The sequence below is a fragment of the Perognathus longimembris genome, chromosome 2 (assembly GCF_023159225.1).
Source record: "Perognathus longimembris pacificus isolate PPM17 chromosome 2, ASM2315922v1, whole genome shotgun sequence".
Lineage (NCBI taxonomy): Eukaryota > Metazoa > Chordata > Mammalia > Rodentia > Heteromyidae > Perognathus > Perognathus longimembris.
Window position 1 is genome coordinate 33,986,828 of NC_063162.1, and position 19,038 is coordinate 34,005,865.

At 35.3% G+C, this 19,038-nt stretch overlaps 1 protein-coding gene across 2 annotated transcripts in view; it reads left to right on the top strand.

The window, feature by feature from the left end:
- The window catches only part of Prkg1 (protein kinase cGMP-dependent 1), a 919,569-nt gene that overhangs the window by 886,823 nt on the left and 13,708 nt on the right, over positions 1-19,038 (top strand). For both annotated transcript variants that reach the window (XM_048338777.1, XM_048338779.1), the window contains 3 exons: positions 841-937; positions 14,934-15,073; positions 16,312-16,401. In XM_048338777.1, coding sequence (XP_048194734.1) covers positions 841-937; positions 14,934-15,073; positions 16,312-16,401 — 327 coding nt within the window. The remainder of the gene's footprint in view (positions 1-840; positions 938-14,933; positions 15,074-16,311; positions 16,402-19,038) is intronic.

Sequence of the window (19,038 nt, forward strand, 5' to 3'; positions counted from 1 at the left end):
TGCCCTTTCTAAAAATAGTTGGGCCTTTAACAGGGAGCTATTTTAAGCAGCTCACATTCACTCCCTCTCATTGGGAGATGCTTATTTTGGCCACTCACATGTGTCAGATTCGCATGTGTGCACTGTTAGTCTTTTGGAACACTAGACTATGCTTCTCACCACTCGTATAAGAAACTTGCCAGTGTAAAGACACTGTGATTGCAGTGGGTTCATAGAATTGCAGGGAAGACCTGCCTTTAGGAATGTGGATATGCTCCTGAAATCCTCCATTTCAGATGCTGGCAGATCAATCCTCAGCCTTTCGGATCTGTTTGCATAAAACCTGGCTGCGATTTTGCTCCAGAGACCTTCGTGATCTTGCTGCATTTAATAAACATTCATAGGAGGCACTGCCAGCCTGTGGATAAGGGAAAACTAATGAAAAACTGCCATCCAATATCTGAACAGCAAAGACAAAACCAAGCCAATCCAAAAAATCCAAAGCAAAACCAACAAAGAACAAGTCAAACAATCCATGCTCATAAGAAGACGCGTAGAAAAATACTGAGATGTAAACTAGATTCGATAACTGACCTTAAATCAGTCACTTGACTGGCATGGAGTAGGTACTTTGTATTTTTCTACTTTGAAAACAAAAAAAAACGAGTACAAATCTGTGTTATTCTGCATAACTGGGACCAAAAAAAAAATTATGTTGTGAGAAAGTACAGACTCTAAAAACAAGATGGAATATAAGCAGGTAAAGCCTGTTTCAGAGTCATGTCATTCCAGTTCAGTTGTACCTAGACCTCGTGTATGCACCTCTAAGAAATTTCCATTTTTTCGCATCAAAAAATCCAGATATGAAGCTGAAGCTGCTTTCTTCGCCAACCTGAAGCTGTCAGATTTCAACATCATTGATACCTTGGGAGTTGGAGGATTTGGCCGAGTAGAACTGGTAGGTGATCACTCTTTAAACATTTTTGAAAGCCTCTGTCTCCTCGTATGCTTCCCCTCCTTGCTTGCCTAAGGTTTCCTTCTCTGTTGTGTTTTTTTTCCCCTCTCTCTCTTGTCATTCTTTACTCTTGTTTCAAAGTTAGAATAAAATAAATGTATGCAGGCATGTCAGAGTCGTTGATGAAGTGGGGCTGTGCTGTATTATCATTATACTAAGTGAATAGAAGTGATTAATTAATATGAAATCACCTTTTATCTTTTCATAGTAAATGAAAGGTAAACACAGTTACTCAGTGCAAAATTAAAATATTGTTTACTCAGCTGATTTTCTGGTATCTTTTATTTGCTTCCTTCACTATAAGCAGTATTCACTAACGATTACAAAATCTAATGGTAATTATAATAATTTAGGTATAAATTTAAATACATATCAAAGGAAGTGGACAACAATCTATATTGCCATATATACATAGACTATCTACATGGTTAACTAGTAATTCTATGGCTGTGTAATCATAAGTACTAATTGAGGTTATTGTGATTGTAGTATTTTATGTAGTTTGTTTCATACATTCTTTATACACAAACACAAAGTACTCCCTGCTGAAGAAGATATTGAAGACACTTTTGTATGAATTTTTGTTAAACACATTTTATGAATGTAGTACATACAAAGTGAGAGTACACTCTGTTTTGAATTTTTAGGAACAATAATTTTCAACTCAAATAAAAATTAGAAAAAATAATAAGTGGGATGAGGTAACAAACAGTACAAGTAATGTATCCAATGCCTAACATATGAAACTGTAACCTCCCTGTACATCAGTTTGATAATAAAAATTTGGAAAAAAAAAAAAGAAAAATAATAAGTATATTCAGGTGGCCTGGTTAGTTGCATTCCAAGACTATGAAGCTACATACCCTATTTGAGTATGCCTTTACAAATTTTTGCTGAACACAGAAGAATTCTTGACATCAGACACTAGTATAGCATGCTAGGAACTCCCGGAGACTCTGTGTAGTATAGTAAGCAGTTAGTGTTGCCATTGGAGGCCACGAGAAATCCCCTTCCATAAAGGTAAAATGACCTAAGGCTATTTTTGACATTTGTGGTGCAATTGGGATTTTGGATTTTGACAGGTGGTATAATAGGCTAGTTCTTAAGTACTACAAAATAATATTCTAGAGTAATGATGTAATCAATTGAATTTGCATTCTTCTTTCCCTTAATATTGGTTAGAGATAAAGTAACAAATAACTGTTTCTGATAGGAATCCAGAGCATGTATCTGATGATTTCAGATATGTGAGTAAAACCCATGTAAAGGTTTAGAGAAACTTCCTATCAATTGATGTAGCTTTAGATTTATTCTTTAGTGGAAAGTTATAATTCTTCACATAGCCAGTAAAGGTATATTGACAACATTATAGATGAATGCTTTTGATCCGGAGGTATTGGGACATATAGTTAGAACAGAGGGTGGACTTCCTTACCAGGATTGGTTTACAGTCTTGTGTGTTTATGCAGCAGATGAACACTAAGATAACAGGATATCATCGAGCAATATCCACACCACTCACTGTTAGGAAAGTGGTGGCAGAGCCAATCTCTACTGTAATGACAGAAAATTTTTCTTCACTGTCCTCTGAAAATGTCACATGCAGGATCATACTTATCAGTGTTAGAAGGTTCCGTAAGCAATATAATTCTCAGACCACATATTTACTCTATACATATCATTGACCATGATAATAAGAAGTATGTAATGCTTACAGGTTAGACCTAACAGTCATTAGCTTAATGTTAATATTGACCTGGATTTTTATTGTACAATACCAAAAATTATACTTCAATTTTATAATAGGATTTTATAATTATTCCAGGCATAAGATTATGAAATCTCAATTGGGTATGGATATTTTCACAATTTAATTTTGAGCTATCATTACTATTAGAGCTAAAAATGTAGTTATTCATCACTATGTGACATGTGGACTATATTTGTGTGATTTTGTATAATAATATACTGTTTCTAGAGTTCTCAGCCTTTATTAACTTTTATCATTTGTCAGTTCTGATAAATATTGAGGCAGGAGTATTTTTCAGAATTGGAATATTTCTAAGTAATTTATTTTCAATTTTGGAGATGAATGTATAAGAAATTTCAGATTCATTGAATGAATCTAAAAGTTTGTAGTAAATATCCAGTAATGAACAATGGAAATATAGCTCTAAAGTTATCTGATCCATCTCATAAAGCACTTTTGGCATATCTGAATTTAGTCTCCTGTCAGACATGTCCTGTTCATGACCATTATCTTTGAACAGCAATAATTTGTACTTCTTTCCTTCCCACTATATCCTATATGAAATTTTATGTCCATGCTCTATAAGAAGGGAACAGGTCAATGTGACCTGTTCATAATATGGCTTTTGGAATTAAAAATTATCTTTAAAGTATCACTTTTAGTGAAATGATTCAGTTCTCTCTTATGTTATTCTTCTTTTATACTTCTAGCATTACTATAAAACAGTGAGATAACCCTGTTCATTTAACAGGAATGCTCATGAAATACGGAAGGTGATTTTGGATATTGTAAGTGAAAATAGTCCAGATGCTTTAGACCAATTTTTAGTGCGATTTCTCCTTTTAGAGAAGTATCTGCTGTCAGAAAATATTTCTGCAAATCAAACACAGACTTTTTTTTTAACCAGTCCCTAGTCTGTGGTGGTGGCTGCTTTAAGTTTTAGAAACCATCTATTTACTTAGCAATCCAAAATGTGTCCTCGATAATCAAACCACATTTAGATAATATATAGAAACAATGACAGGAAAGACAGAGACATGAACTCAATATTCTTGGATCATTCTCACTCTACAACACTTATTATATATAAGTATGATGAGCTCTAAAAAGAGACATATAAATTTTAATAGAAAATAACTTCTGACTCTGGAGGCTCACTGTTTCCTGGGTGGGAGTATCATATGCACTCAAAAATAAAATTTAATGCTAGAGGTGCACAATGCTTGGAAGGATTAGAGGAGCAGGAAGGCATCAATTAAATACCTGAAGCATTATAAATCATAATTCATACGATGAAACTTGAGCACAAACATATTTTTATTCATATTTTATTATGTCCTCACTAACATTATCAACCTTTCATTTGAACCCGACTTTGTCATCCTCAAATTGACTTCATGTCCATGAGTAATTCCTCCCTCATAGCTGCTCTGAAAGAAGACTAGAGGTAATCTGGATTTTACAAGAAAAGTGTAAAGAATAAATACTGTAAACACATGGACTAAGTCTAGTTTGTCATTAAAGAGCTAGAAACATTTTTCTGTCATTTTGGCTTCTGAAAGTATTGAGATTCTGTCTACTATCAACAACCACCAACATCACCACCACACCACCAAAAATACACCTTAGCTTTAGGTGCATTCTGCTAGAACTCAAGAACCTGAACTAAACACATATCTAAAATATATTTACTGATGAGCTACTATACATGTTTGTTTCTGTCCAACTTTCAGAGATTCCCCTTTCTCTAAATATTTTATCCTATTTTACTGGCAATGTGTGTAGAAGAAAGAAATAAACAGTATAATACAGTAGCTAAAAGCTAAAATTCTGGAATTAGAATCTCTGATTTCAGTTCTTATTCACGGTGTTTGCTTAGTCATTAATTTAAATGTCCTTAGTCTCACTTTCCTCACCTCTACAGTGAAGATGCTAATAGAACATGTGTCTCACAGAGTTGCAAAGAAAGAGTGAGCTGGGCTGGGAATATGGCCTAGTGGCAAGAATGCTTGCCTTGTATACATGAAGCCCTGGGTTCAATTCCCCAACACCACATATACAGAAAACAGCCAGAAGTGGTGCTGTGGCTCAAGTAGCAGAGTGCCATCCTTGAGCCAAAAGAAGCCAGGGACAATGCTCAGGCCCAGAGTCCAAGGCCCAGGACTGGCAATAAATAAATAAATAAATAAATAAATAAATAAATAAATAAATAAATAAATAAAATAAAAATTAAAGTTCTGTTTAAAAATAAAGAGTGAGCTAAATTCCTCCCAAACAGTGTAGATCAATATCATTTCACTATTGTTAATTTTGTATAATAATAATAATGGTTATTTATTGTTAAAAAGTGCTATCTCCAATCAACATTTCCATTCTTCATAAAATGTGCAATGTCAATTCATCATTTTCAGTTACATCTATTTTACAAAAAGCAAAAGAATGGAACAATTAGTAGTCAAGCCCTGAAAGTATGAGTATATGAGTATTTCTTTAATACAAGTAAAACCCTGATGTCTTTTAATGGCCTTCAAATATAGCTTCTATTACATTCCTCAAATTACTACAGCTTTTTATTTTCTGGTCTGCCATGAAAAGAGATGGGAAACGGTTTTCAATCTTCTTCATGCCAAAGTGGTGTGCACCTGAGGTACCCTGCTTTTATCTATCCATTTCTCTGCTAGTTGAAAAATCCTCCTCCCCCCCCCCATCTTAACCCTAAGGTAGGGAACCATTTTCCATGATAACTGCCAAGTCACCTCTAATTCTTCCCAATCTTCTTAAACCCTGCCACCTCTATCAGACATAATAAGGACCTCATGCTTGCTAATGGGGAGTACAAGGTTACTGCTCAAAATTCCTGTGAATCCATTCAAGTTTATGAAAGTTGCAGTCAGGTTGCACAAGAAGGGCTGATATTTTAGCAAGTTGCAAGGGCCATAAATCCCACTGTCACACAAGCTCATGTATGTAGTGTAAGCAGGGTCTCTTCATTATATAAAATGGCAATCATATTGCTCTCATCAAGTTTTTTTGACCTGCCTGGGGACATGATTCATTTACCAGCAAGCAGAGTGCTTAAGAGGTGATTAAGCAAGAAGGAAGGTGATAAACTCATTGCTCAACTGAGAGTTATTTTTTTTCCATAAATATGAAAGGTGAGCTGCTTAACTCCGAAGGGAAGCCCCATGTAAGATGAAAACATTTCAAAAGCCTTCTTATGCCAAGTCACACAGCAATGAAATAGAATAGCTGTGGGATTGCTGGGCAGCAGGCACGACTTGAGCCTGAAGTAGACTCCCAAGGAAGCTTGATTCTTCCTTGTATTCTCAGGCAATTAAAACAAATAAACATGTAACATGGATTGAGGATTGCCTCCTTTTAGCATAGCCTTTTCTTCTTTGTAATTTTCTTAAAGGAATAATTTTCAATTTATAGTTGTGTTTAAAATAATTATGAAGGTCCAATCCAATAAAAGGCAATAGAACATTAACAGGTACAATATCAACACATTAACATTCCTAAAATAACAAGATACATTCTAAGTAGAAATTACAACCAGTAAACTTTGACATATGCTAACAAATTAAAATAAAACATTAGTTCAGCTTGTAACTGATGAATATATTTTATTTTTTACACTATAATCCAGTTATGCTACATGAATGAACTCAAATGAGACAGGTTATTTCTTATACATCTTTTGAATTTCCAGGAATTTATTTGACAACTCTCTCTTGAAATGCACTACTTTCATTAAAGGTACTTGGAATTAGTATCCCACCATAAAATAATTATCAGTGCCTCTTCCCCCAAAGAAAATAAATATTTAGAAAAATGAAGAAAGATTCCAGAGCGATCTCTATGGAGATATCTTTTCCAAAGGCTTAAGATGGTAAAGTACTCCATCCTAAAGTTAAAATTTGGTTCACATATGGCTTATTATTTTCTGTGATAAATGTTTTATACCTAGCAAATTTGTAATCACATCACATTTAGCAAAAAAAAAAATACTTAAAAAACACTATTCTGTTCATATCCAGAAATATCAGGTTTGAATCCAGCCCTCAAGGAATTTCTTACTGCCCCTAAGAAGATAAGTTTGACATATTGAAAACTGACAAACAAAATCCTGTAGGATTGCATTACATCATAAATTACACAGGGAAGCTCTTGGCATTCCTGTAGGAATGAGGTCATTTGTAGTTGAAGGAGCAGACAAGGTCCTTGGAGGATAGAGAGAACAGTAGCCAGGGGTTGGAAATTTAAATGAGCAGCTGGGGAAAGGCCACTCCAGGCAAAGGTTACTACATAAATGGACACATGGCACAGTACCCTGAGGCACTGTGCAGACTGGAGTGGAAGTATAATGGTGTGTAATATTATTAGATCGTGAACTAGTAGAGCATAACTAGTAATTTTTTTTTTTTTTTTTTTTTTTTTTTTTGGCCAGTCCTGGGCCTTGGACTCAGGGCCTGAGCACTGTCCCTGGCCTCTTCTTGCTCAAGGCTAGCACTCTGCCACTTGAGCCACAGCGCCCCCTCTGGCCGTTTTCCATATATGTGGTGTGGTGCTGGGGAATCGAACTGAGAGCTTCATGTGTAGGAGGCAAGCACTCTTGCCACTAGGCCATACTCCCAGCCCTAGTAATTCTTAATAGAGATTAGAATTGCAAGAAGAAACAGGTGATTGAAAATATACAGAAGGTATATAAACACCAGCTGAGCTCTAACTTCTTTCCATCCACAATATAAATAAAACACACACTATTGAGGTGGCTAGGCAGGCTATTTTTAGGAAATTCTGTTCCCCAAAATAAATATATCTCCTCATCTGTCTAAGATGGTTTACTTTGCTCCAGGATGAAAATTTTAGTGAAACACTTGAAAACCTTTTATTTAAGCACTTTAAATGTCTTATCCTTTCAATGAGAAGGGAAAACAGACCCTTTGTATACATTAGACGGTAGTAGACAGTCATATCCTTTTAAACAAACGAAAATAGTTTAACCTTGCTTCCTGAATACGGTGAACAGGTAATTTTGTATATATTTAGATTAGCTCATTGATTGTATGCATTAAATTGGCAGATTATGTTCTGCCCATCCTGTCAGCAACTCCCATGGACACACAGACACAGACACACAGACACACAGACACACAGACACACAGACACACACATACACACACACACACACACAAAACTAACCATATTACGCTGAAGATCAAGCTATGAGATTAGAAGTTTGGTGGTTTCTAATTCCTAACAGCAGCCAAGATGCCCTGTCAGTTATAAGAGTGAGGAGGTTTCTCTACCCAAAAATAGTACTAATGGGACTAAACTAATAGAATTTATTTGGTCATCTCTGTGGCTTGGTATGCGACATCTGCATGAACAAAGTAGTTTATATGTCTAATCTAACTACTTTACATATAATAATATAACATAAACTGAAACCACTAAGTTATTTTTAAACTAACTTATTAAAGTATATTTTATATTTGTATAAAATCTATTACAACTTAATACTTCTTCTCACTTGCTGTGGAACTGATTTGCAGCCTGAAGACATGTTACAAAGGAAATAAAATTATTGATGTATTTGATAAGGGGTTGAAATAAATTGTCAATTGAAGTTGAGTGAAAAGGCATAGTGAAAAGGCATACGCTACTTATTTGTTTTAAAAATTTTATGCCTGACTCCTTCTGTTCTCTCTAGATGTGATATATATGTGTATCCTACACATATATATGTGCATATCCATACATATCTATAACTTATGGAGTATATACATTTATATATACATATATATAGAAGGAAAGTGAAGAAAGGAAAGACAGAGTTATCTATAAATAGGAAATTATATGTATAAATATCTAACCAAAATCTTGAATTCCCCATCCACCAATGCTTTATCTTTATACCATGTGACTAAAAAGCTTTCTAACACTGACATTTCCATTAAATGCATAATCCGTCTTTTGCTTTCTGCCTTATGTGTATTATTTAGACATGTGTCATTCAGACTTGAACAAACTACTTCTCTCTGATTTATATGTTCTAAAACAAACTATGGCTCATTCTTAAATTTCAGACCTTTACTGAACTGCTAACTCATACACTGATGTTATTATGTAGTTCAGAGAAACATAAGAGATAAAACTGTGGATCATTAGTGAGAAAGAGATTTAAAGAAACAGACCAAAGAGTCAAGGCATGATAGCACACACCTGTAATCCCAACTACTTGGGAGATGATCGTCTGAAGAATCATGGTTTGAAGTTAGATGGTTGAGAATCCATCTCAATCCATAAGCTGGGGGTGGTGGTAGCATGTACCTGTTGTGAAATATATAGTCTTAGGTAGCTCTGGTGAAAAAAAAGTTAGACATTATCCAAAAATAGACAAGGAAAAAGTATGGATATGTCCCATGTCATAGAGCACCTGCCTAGCAAGTTCAAGGTCCTGAGCTCAGACCCCAATCACTGAAAAGCAAAAGCAAAATCAGACTGAGACATTTGTTTCTCTCTTAAGACAGATAAAGGCAATTCTGATATAAAGATCTCAGTATTTCATTACATATGAATTCTTGAGAACTTAGAGTATTTATCTTCTTCAGATGGAAATTGACACTTTATTGTAATTTACAACTATAAGTTAATAACAGAGTTGCCACTTTTCTTATGAAGATGTGTTTGACAATAGGATACTAATTTGTAGCCTCAAGCTTTCTGAGTGCTTAAAATATTCTCCCTTCCCCCACTTAAAAAATAAATTTAGTAACTCAGCTCAGCTGGAATTTGGAAGGGCTTTAGTCTGCCCAAAGAGATTTGTATTGGGATAATAAAAATTGCCATCTCTGTTCTGCAAAAATACAGCTCCCTTAAATGAGAGAGGATTCCTGGTCATCCAGTTGATTGAGACAACTAATTAAAAAATAGACTTATGAGTTTTATTTTATTTTATTTTTTGGCCAGTCCTGGGCCTTGAACTCAGGGTCTGAGCACTGTCCCTGGCTTTTTTTTTGCTCAAGGCTAGCACTCTGCCACTTGAGCCACAGCACCACTTCTGTCCATTTTCTATATATGTGGTGCTGAGGAATTGAACTCAGGGCTTTATGTATATGAGTCAAGCACTCGCCACTAGGCCATATTCCCAGTGACTTATGACTTTTAATATGAAAACATCACCTAGAAGTACTCGTGTTAGATACAAATTCCAAATACATTATGCTGGTGATAAATAATTTTTATATAGCACTTAATTTTTATTATCTTTAAGTGGTTGTACAAAGAGGTTTCAGTTCACTGAGTAGAATACATCTTATCAATCATGTCACCACTGCCATTATTTCCCCTCATCTCTCCCAACCCCACTCATCCTCTTAATTTACTTAGTTTCATTTTTACATATGCACACTGAATATTATGACTCGATTTACTCACCCTTCCTCTCTCCACTCATCTAATACTCTTCCCTGGCCCTCCCCCTCCCCTACAACACATGTTCCAGCTTCTTCATATCCATATTATTAACTAGTAAATTAGTTGCCCAAAGAATATAGGCCATTGGAAGCCTTGTCTCTGTACACATACCTTAGTTAATTTTCAAAGTATTTGGTGTAAAATCAATTTTGATACTACAATATGTTTTATTTTTTTTCTCCCATTATAAACGGATCATACTGGGACTCTGGGAGATAATATGGACTTGAATAGGTGTATGGTTTACCCATTATTAAAATATTAAAAATTCACTACCAATGAATTACTTATCATTCTGTCGAGTTAATTTTTCAATCATTATGATAATTTTGTGTAAGTTGACCTATGAACCTACTCTTTAAAAATATGAAGACTTTATAAATTTAGAAGCTGGGCTAAATAGCTAGTAGAGAAGTCATCAGAAGGCATAACATCTTTTTAAATGTGATACCACTTTACAGGGATAAGAATAAATAATTGTTGGCTAGTGAGGGACCATTGAAAGATAAGAATAGGAGGAAATGCATTTCTAATATTTGGTTCTTTAAAATATAAATTAAGCACATAGTTAAAACCAATAAAGAACTGGAAATTACAAATTTACATTTAAAAAATTCCTTTCTCCTTTAAAAATTTCTTAGGCAGCTTATAATGCTTAATTTGCAAATACATTTTCCATCATACAGTACAATTCAAAGAATAAGTTCTTTAATTCAATTAGAACCTTTTGCCTTTCAAATCTCTTCTATTCCCATCCTAGGTCCAGATATTTATCCAGACAACCTTTGTGTCTCAAGACTTTGCCTTCCTGTGCTTATTTTCTCACACTAGAATTTTGAATTATGTTCAGTTTTCATTCTAAGAATCCATTTTAATAATCTCAACTCCCACCTGCCCTGTGTATAGTAGTTTTGTGTCATTGTTTCTTCCTGAATTTCATGAGTATTTAGTGGATTTATGCAAAATGGTGGAGAAGAAACAATGTAGCTTTTTATGTATTTCTAGTCTAGTGGTTTATTTACTGTTTTTTTTGGGGGGGTGAAGTTTTGGCATAGGGCTCTGGGCTGTTTTGGTGATTCTGGTGAGGAACTATGTATAACTGGAGTAGATTGAGACAGTCCAGCAATGTGGTACAATTAACCTAGGGGCAGTATATCCCCTTTGTCTTGCTATCTCTCCCTTCTTCCTTTTATAAAGCTTTTATTTACAGTAGGGGATGCAACATTAAATCATCTCAATTGGTATTTAATATGGGTTACTTAGATGACAAACAGTCACTGAGTTTTTTTCTAGATTACTTCCAAATTACAAAGATCCAAAAATAAGGAAAGCTGGTGCTATTTGAACAAAGTTTTCACTGCTTCTGTTTGGCAGCCATTATGACGAAGGTGACTCTGCCTAGATAGCTTTATGCCTCAGTCTGCTTTCATGCTCCAGAAAAAGCCCCTGATGCTTTTATGCCATGCCATGTGTTTTGAAGTTTATAACACAGAATACAGCAGGAACAGATCCCCTTTTCCTTATAGTAGAGACAACTGGAGAAAATACAACCTCTACCTCCTGATAAAATACATATCTACTGTGAACTGCAGGTCATCCTTTCCCCATGAACTTGTCATGTTTCCTTAAATTACAGTTGTGCCATTTCCAATTATTTCCTCCTTTTTCCAAGAGATCACCACATGTTCATCTATTTTCATAGGTATAATATAGTTAAGACACTTTGCAGAGAGAATACATATCATGTGCACTGACAATGTCCAATAATATAGTTTGGCCCTATGTTTTCAGTTGGCTTGAGATCCAGTGAGACTACATGATTGATTGTGAAATTTACTGTTGTGAGTGGTGGTTACATGCATTCAAGGTTAGGATATATAGTGAATTTGAGGCCTGCCTGGGCTATACGACTAATGAAAAATGAAGACTAGCACATCAGGTTTTCTCAATTCACTGCTTCATCTTTCTCTGTACTATTAACTTACATAAGTGAAGGCAAGACTAGCACCCTCTTCTGTGGTTCATGGAAGTACCATTTGGATCCATATTGTATAGGAATTATCAGTGAGACATATGATATTGTTAATGGAAGCCTTGGGTTTAAGTGTGTGTGTGTGTGTGTGTGTGTGTGTGTGTGTGTGAGTGAGTGTGTGTGTGTGTTTTCATGGGCCATAGACTTTCCCGCAATGGCTGGCTTTGAACTGAAATCCTCAGATCTTAGCCTCTTGAGTTGCTAGGATTACAGTCATGAGCTTCCCCCAGTGCTTGGCTTAAGCTTTGAATTTAAGTAGTCAATTAAGTTAGTACAGGAGACAATTTTCTTCAAAAACAAGTAAGAAAAAAGCTATAGTATAAAAGGAACCATGAATGATTTGTTAAATGGGTTAGGGGCCAACTTCCAGCCCATGATACTAAGCCCATTTTAACCTTACCTTGCCCATAATCTACCTTCCCTGCAGGTAAAAATATTAAGCCCATTAGGAAACAAACTTTTTTAAGGCAATGACTTCCTCAGGGATCAAGGAACCATAAATTGAAATACAAATCCAGCCAGCAAATATATCCCTAACTTTTTTCATGTGTTGATATTATCACCTTATTTCTTTAGTCTGGTTTTATGTTGGCATCAGCTAGAGACTGACAGTTAAGGCTGACCAAAATCCATGTCAGAAATTCACATCTTAAGATTCACCATGTCCAAGTGTTCATTCATTCAAATGGCAATATCATGCTTCAAATTGAAGATAACGTGCACAACAGTTTTCCTATAACATGAAATGGGTATGAACTTCTTGTGTATTGTCCCTTTCTTCGAGTGGTAGGAGTTAAATCACTGTAACATAAGCATAAGCAATTTTTAAAGTAGCTTCTTAAGTGTTTACTATTTTCTTAGTAGCACAAAAGGGAGTAAGGATGGGGATGGGAGCTGATGGGAGCCACAGAGTGGTGCCATTTATTTAAAGAGAAGTGCTTTGATCTAAAGATTATTAAACTCAAATGTATGTAAGATTTAGAGAATGCACTATCCATGGAGGAGGAATAGAATTAGCTCCTGTCCACCCTTCACGAGGTCAGCGAGAGTCTATTTCAAACAGAAAGTGAGAACAAAAGGGTTGGAGTTTAGCGCAAGTGGTGAAGCACTTACCTACCATTCAGGAAGGCCATAGGTTCAGTCTCTAATACAGAAAATAATAAGTAAGTATGTTCCTAATAAAGAGAATCTTTCCTTTTAATAATTGAACTATACTAGAGTACCCAGGTTTGCCTTAGAAGTGAGCTTTCACATTGGCTGTGACATTTATTTGCACCACACTAATCTGTCATTTAAAAACATTCACTGAGATTGTCTGGCTGTTCCTTCAAATACATGTTTTTCCTTTCAATCTGTCATACAGATTCACAATTGGCAAGAGCAAATCAAAATTCATTTATCTAAAGTGTCCTGTTGCTCCCTCAAAAAGAACTTGTGACATTAATGTCCTCTCAGATTGAATTAAATCTGTACATGTGTATATGGAGAAGACACTTAAGAATGTTGCTCTTCCTGCAGATGAAGCAGCAAATAATTCATAAGTCAAGGGAGGAGTGCTATACTTCCACTGAGGAACAGAACCAGCTTGTCATGTTATGTCCCCAAAGCTTTCATTAGATCTGAATAATGGGGCTGTTTTTGGTGTTATCATGAGGATTTTGCTGCTTGAGAATGTTGAATGCTAACTCTCTTATATCACTATCAGTGATTAGCTCTGCCCCTTCCTCTTCCCTCCCCTTTCCTTTTTTCCTGTCGAAATTTCTCAAAGTGAACACTCAAGCTAGCTGAGGTGCATCCCTTGGAAGACCCAGGTTTTACCAAGTCTATATGGCAAATCTAGAGCCAATGAACCCATGTAGGCTCCTCCCAGGCACGGGCTGTTTGGGAACATATTAGACTCAGAGGTGGTCTCTCCAATTAATATACTTTTGTGTGTATGCCAGTCTTGGGGCTTGAACTCTGGGCCTGGGTGCTGCTGCTAACCATTTTTTATTCAAGGCCATCACTCTGTCACTGAGCCACAGCCCCACTTCCAGCTTATTGGTAGTTAATTGGAGATAAGAGTCTCATTGTCTTTCCTGTCCCAGCTGGCTTTGAACCATGATTCTCAGATCTTAGCATCCTAAGTATCTGGGATTACAGGTGTGAGCCACTGATGCCCAGCTTCAAATAATATAATTTAATGAATAAGGCGGAGATCAAACAAAAAACACTTTGTCATGGAGAGTGGAGAAAAAAATGTTTCCAAAAATCTCTTGAAATATTTGGTCAAGTTATTTTTCTCATTAATTGGAAGCAAGGGAAGACTGAGGTAGAAAACAGAAGAAATGACAGTATATACATATGTAGTTTCTGTGGAGACAAGGGTCAATCATCAAATTTGGTAACTCTTGAAATGATTGAAGACTAGGAAGTAGGAGACCCAAATTATCGCACTTTGTCTCATACACTTGAATCTAATTGGTTAAAATGTGTCTGCTTCCATGGGATGAGATGGATGGCATTGCAGCTCCAGAACTCTGGCAAGAATTGACAGTATGTATGATTTGGTTGGTGCTTGGAATTCATTTACATGCTTCCTACACCTGTGACTTTCAGGATAAAAGTGCCCTCTGTTATACTGAATCTATAACAAGCTTTTACTCAGTCATCCTTTCTGCCTACCTATCTTTAAGGTCCAGTTGAAAAGTGAAGAATCCAAAACATTTGCAATGAAAATTCTCAAGAAACGCCACATCGTGGACACGAGACAGCAGGAGCACATCCGTTCGGAGAAGCAGATCATGCAGGGGGCTCATTCCGATTTCATAGTCAGGTAAAGACCCCACCCTGGGCATACGTGACAGGTGGGACAGGCCAACCACCGCACCCTCTGCCACTTGCACTCACCTCTAGTGTGTTTTATCTGAGAAAGAAACTTGAAAATACTGTTTGATTTTTTGCAATAAAGTTTTTATTTTTATCCTGTTGATACTTTCAAAGAGAACAAGATTCTCAGTAAAGAATGTTTTCCCTAGAACTCTTAAAAGAAAAATAAAAGTTGTCAAAAAAATCAAACTATAACGTTTTGAAAATTTCAACGCTCAAGTGGTAGCTGATAAACATCTGTAATCCCAGCTCCTCGGGTGGTAGAGATAGTATGATCATTGTTTGAGGCTAACCTAGGGAAAGACTTGAGACTCTATCTCAAAAACAAACTAAGAGCCAAATATGTTGGGGTGAGCGGAGCTAAAATGGTCAAGTGGCTTCCTAGCAAGTGCAAGGACCCATTTCAGACTTCAGTACACTCATAATGACAGCCAATCCTTCCACCTCAGTAGTTTGAAAGCACTCATGAGAGGATAACATAATTTCTCACATGTAGAAGAAGCTCTTGTCAATATGCCCATGGTGGCACTTGTGGAAAATAAGCCTCAGTAACTACTATGTGAAAATTATACATCTATATTTATAAATTTGGTCTACATATATATAATATATAATTTAAGAATTGATGTTTAAGACATCAGCAAAATTAGAACTGATAAAATCTCACGAAATTCCATTGTCTATGTACACATGAATTAGCCCATCTCAAGTGAGAACTAGTTTCCTATGGTGTGAAGGCCTTACTCATGGACCATTGCCTTCTTTTCCCTACCTGTGACTTGGGAATTATTTTTTCATCCTTTTAAAAATAATTTCATGCATGGAAAATGTAAAGACTGCAGTCTGGGTGGTCAAAACTTTACACGTTTTTATAATAATGACATTCATGACCCTCTCTTTTAGTTATTTTGAAACGTTCAATGCAATACTGTTAATGTGTACTAGAAAACCAATATTTACCAAAATCCTGCTAACTAACTTTGTACATATGAGGCCATGGATATGCCAGATATTCTGGTGTGACTTTTAAACAATATGTCTATGTATTACATCTTACTGTATATCATAAATAGGTATAATTACGACCTGTTAATTAAGAAAAGCTGAAACTCTAAATCTTGAAAATGTATATATTTTAACAATACACTGATGCTACTACTCTACTCTCATGTTTGCTATTTGCAGGCTGTACCGAACATTTAAAGACAGCAAGTATTTGTATATGCTGATGGAAGCTTGCCTGGGTGGAGAGCTCTGGACAATTCTCAGGGATAGGTAGGAGATTTGAGACATTTCTATAAGAAGAATCCATTGTTATAAAGTCTATTTACTCACTTTTTACATATGCATATATACATTATATATATAATCTTCAAAATGCAAAATAAGCACAAGGCTTCCCTCACTTTGGCCAAATGACTTAAACCTCACTTGGTAGCTAATCATATAGGGTTTCTCCTCCATTTAAAAAAATGTACCTTAAGTTTCCCTACCCCTCCTCCCTGTAGCTCACACCTAATATCCTAGCTACTCAGGAAGCTGAGATCTAGAGATCAACAGTTAGAAGTTATCTAGGTCAGGAAAGTCTTTGAGACTCGTATCTCCAATTAATCAGCAAAAGGCCAGAAGCAGAGCCATGGCTCAACTGAGAGAGCGCTAGTCTTTCGGCAAAATAAAACCTAAGTGAGAACAAACAGACCCTCAGTTCAAGCAATAGTACTGGCAGAAAAAAAAACATACAAAGGAACAAGCACATAAACAAAAATGTACCTAGAAATCTTCATGGACATAGCTTATTTTTGTTTCTGGAATTCAATCCATTCATTTGACTTGAAAAGGACCATAGCTACATTATAGTTGTCACCTGGATGCAAAGTATACTTGCTCTATTCAGTGTGCAGATGGGCAGTCTGTTAACCCTGACACTGATATTTTCCAAGTAACATTTTCTTTAGCTGTTGTTTGGTTCTAAAATTGAAACAAATTTATAGCTTTGTCTTTTTATCCTTTCTAGTAGAGAAAAAAATAACCCAATTATTTGCAATATTTTATGTAAGCAACATAATAATTTGAATTTATCTTTCTATTCTTCCAGTTCCAGTAACAAATTTTTTGATTAATGCTTGTTTCATTTGGTTAAGCAAATTTAGTCTGTCTTAATTTTTTATCTCATGCTTATAGAATTATTTTTTTAATTATCCTATAAAAGATCTGAAGACATTATCTATAATAAATGTTTACATAGGCAAAAAGAGAGATCTCAATTTTATTTCCTAAAGTTAATCTTTGGGTCATTTCTTATAAATGATATATAGATTATTTATCCATCTACTTTTTAACTTTTATTAGAATGCTTTCTTTCATTTGAAGAAAAAATGATTATGTGTACCATTCTTCTTTATTAAATAATTTATTTCCAATGAAGAATCTAGCTATAGCTACCACTGATGTTTTCATATAATATTTTTCCACATTTGTTACTTTGTAGATTACAGAAAAGAACAAGTGGCTCTTTATGAACTATTATTAACAAGGTTCCCAATGGTGTTCTTATTGCACTTTTCTCTTTCTAGGTCATGTCCTTACTTAGAAATGTCAATTGGATTATTTTTTCCATGTTATATTTTGCTAAGTTTTAGGTAAGGAAACACATACAAGGAAATGCATGCCACTGGCTGTAGAAATCAGATTGCCATTTATGTTAAGCTACTATATTAAACATACAATTGTAATATTGTCAAATAATAAGAAAGGAGGCTGAGGATACTATGAAAATAGATATGGGCTTTCTTTTCAGGATTTACTTGATTACATTATGCTAATATTGTGTTATATAAATTAATATCTTACATATTCTAAATAGGTTCTACTGTACAATTCCAACCTGTTATTTCAATCTTCTCCACCGATACATTTTAAATATCTCCCTTATATTTTGGTGATTAGGAATAGATTTGCAGCCAGAATTAAATAGATTTTTTTAAAGATAAGCCACTCAGTAAAAGGACCAGTTATATTCTCATAGATTCTTAAAACTTTCATGAATTTTCTGAATTAGGACAATTACTGTAAGTGGTAAAAAGCTCTGCCCACTCACGAAGCATCAAATATGCAGAGGCAACGATTATCAACTTGTTTTTGAAAGTAAATATTTTTTTACAGCACTACTTTGGGTATCCAGGTTCTAACAGACATAGCCACTGGCAGGCTTTCTATTTGTTTAGATATGAGCTAAAATCCTAAAGATTAATGGTTAGGAAAAATATATTATGCAAAAGATTAAGCTATTGTCCTATTAGCCACATTGTATATGAAAATAGGTACCGTCAGACTACATGCTCACATGCACTCTTGTATTCAGGGTTGAGTCTCATCTCTTAGCTTTTCCACTCAAGACTGGTGCACTACTTGAATGAGAGTTGCCCTTCTGACTTTTTGCTTGTTAAGTGGAGTTTAGGGTTTCATAGAATTTTTTGCTTTGGATGATTTCAAACCTAGGTCCCCAGATCTCAGCCTCCTGAGTAGCTAGGATTACAATTGTAATCCACAGGCACCCAGCTTCTAGTACACATTTTGTGTAATTACTCCAAAATCATGCTTTGCCAGTTACATTCAATTTACTCTCTATCCACGTGTCTTCCTGGACATATTTACAACCACAAGACTAAAAATGATTCCCTATGTCCATTCTTCTTGATTCCAGCTACTGTGTGGAGATGATTATTGAGTTTCATCTTTGATGACCCAAAATATGGTACTGATTGAAAATATTTTAGAAGAAAAAAGTCGTCTAATCACTTAGCTTATCCTCCATTGGACTAATTTTACAATTGTCAATAAGTCCACACAGATTGTAATATACTTCAGATTTAGATGGCTGCTCATAGTATCACCTGGTGGTGTTTGATAAGA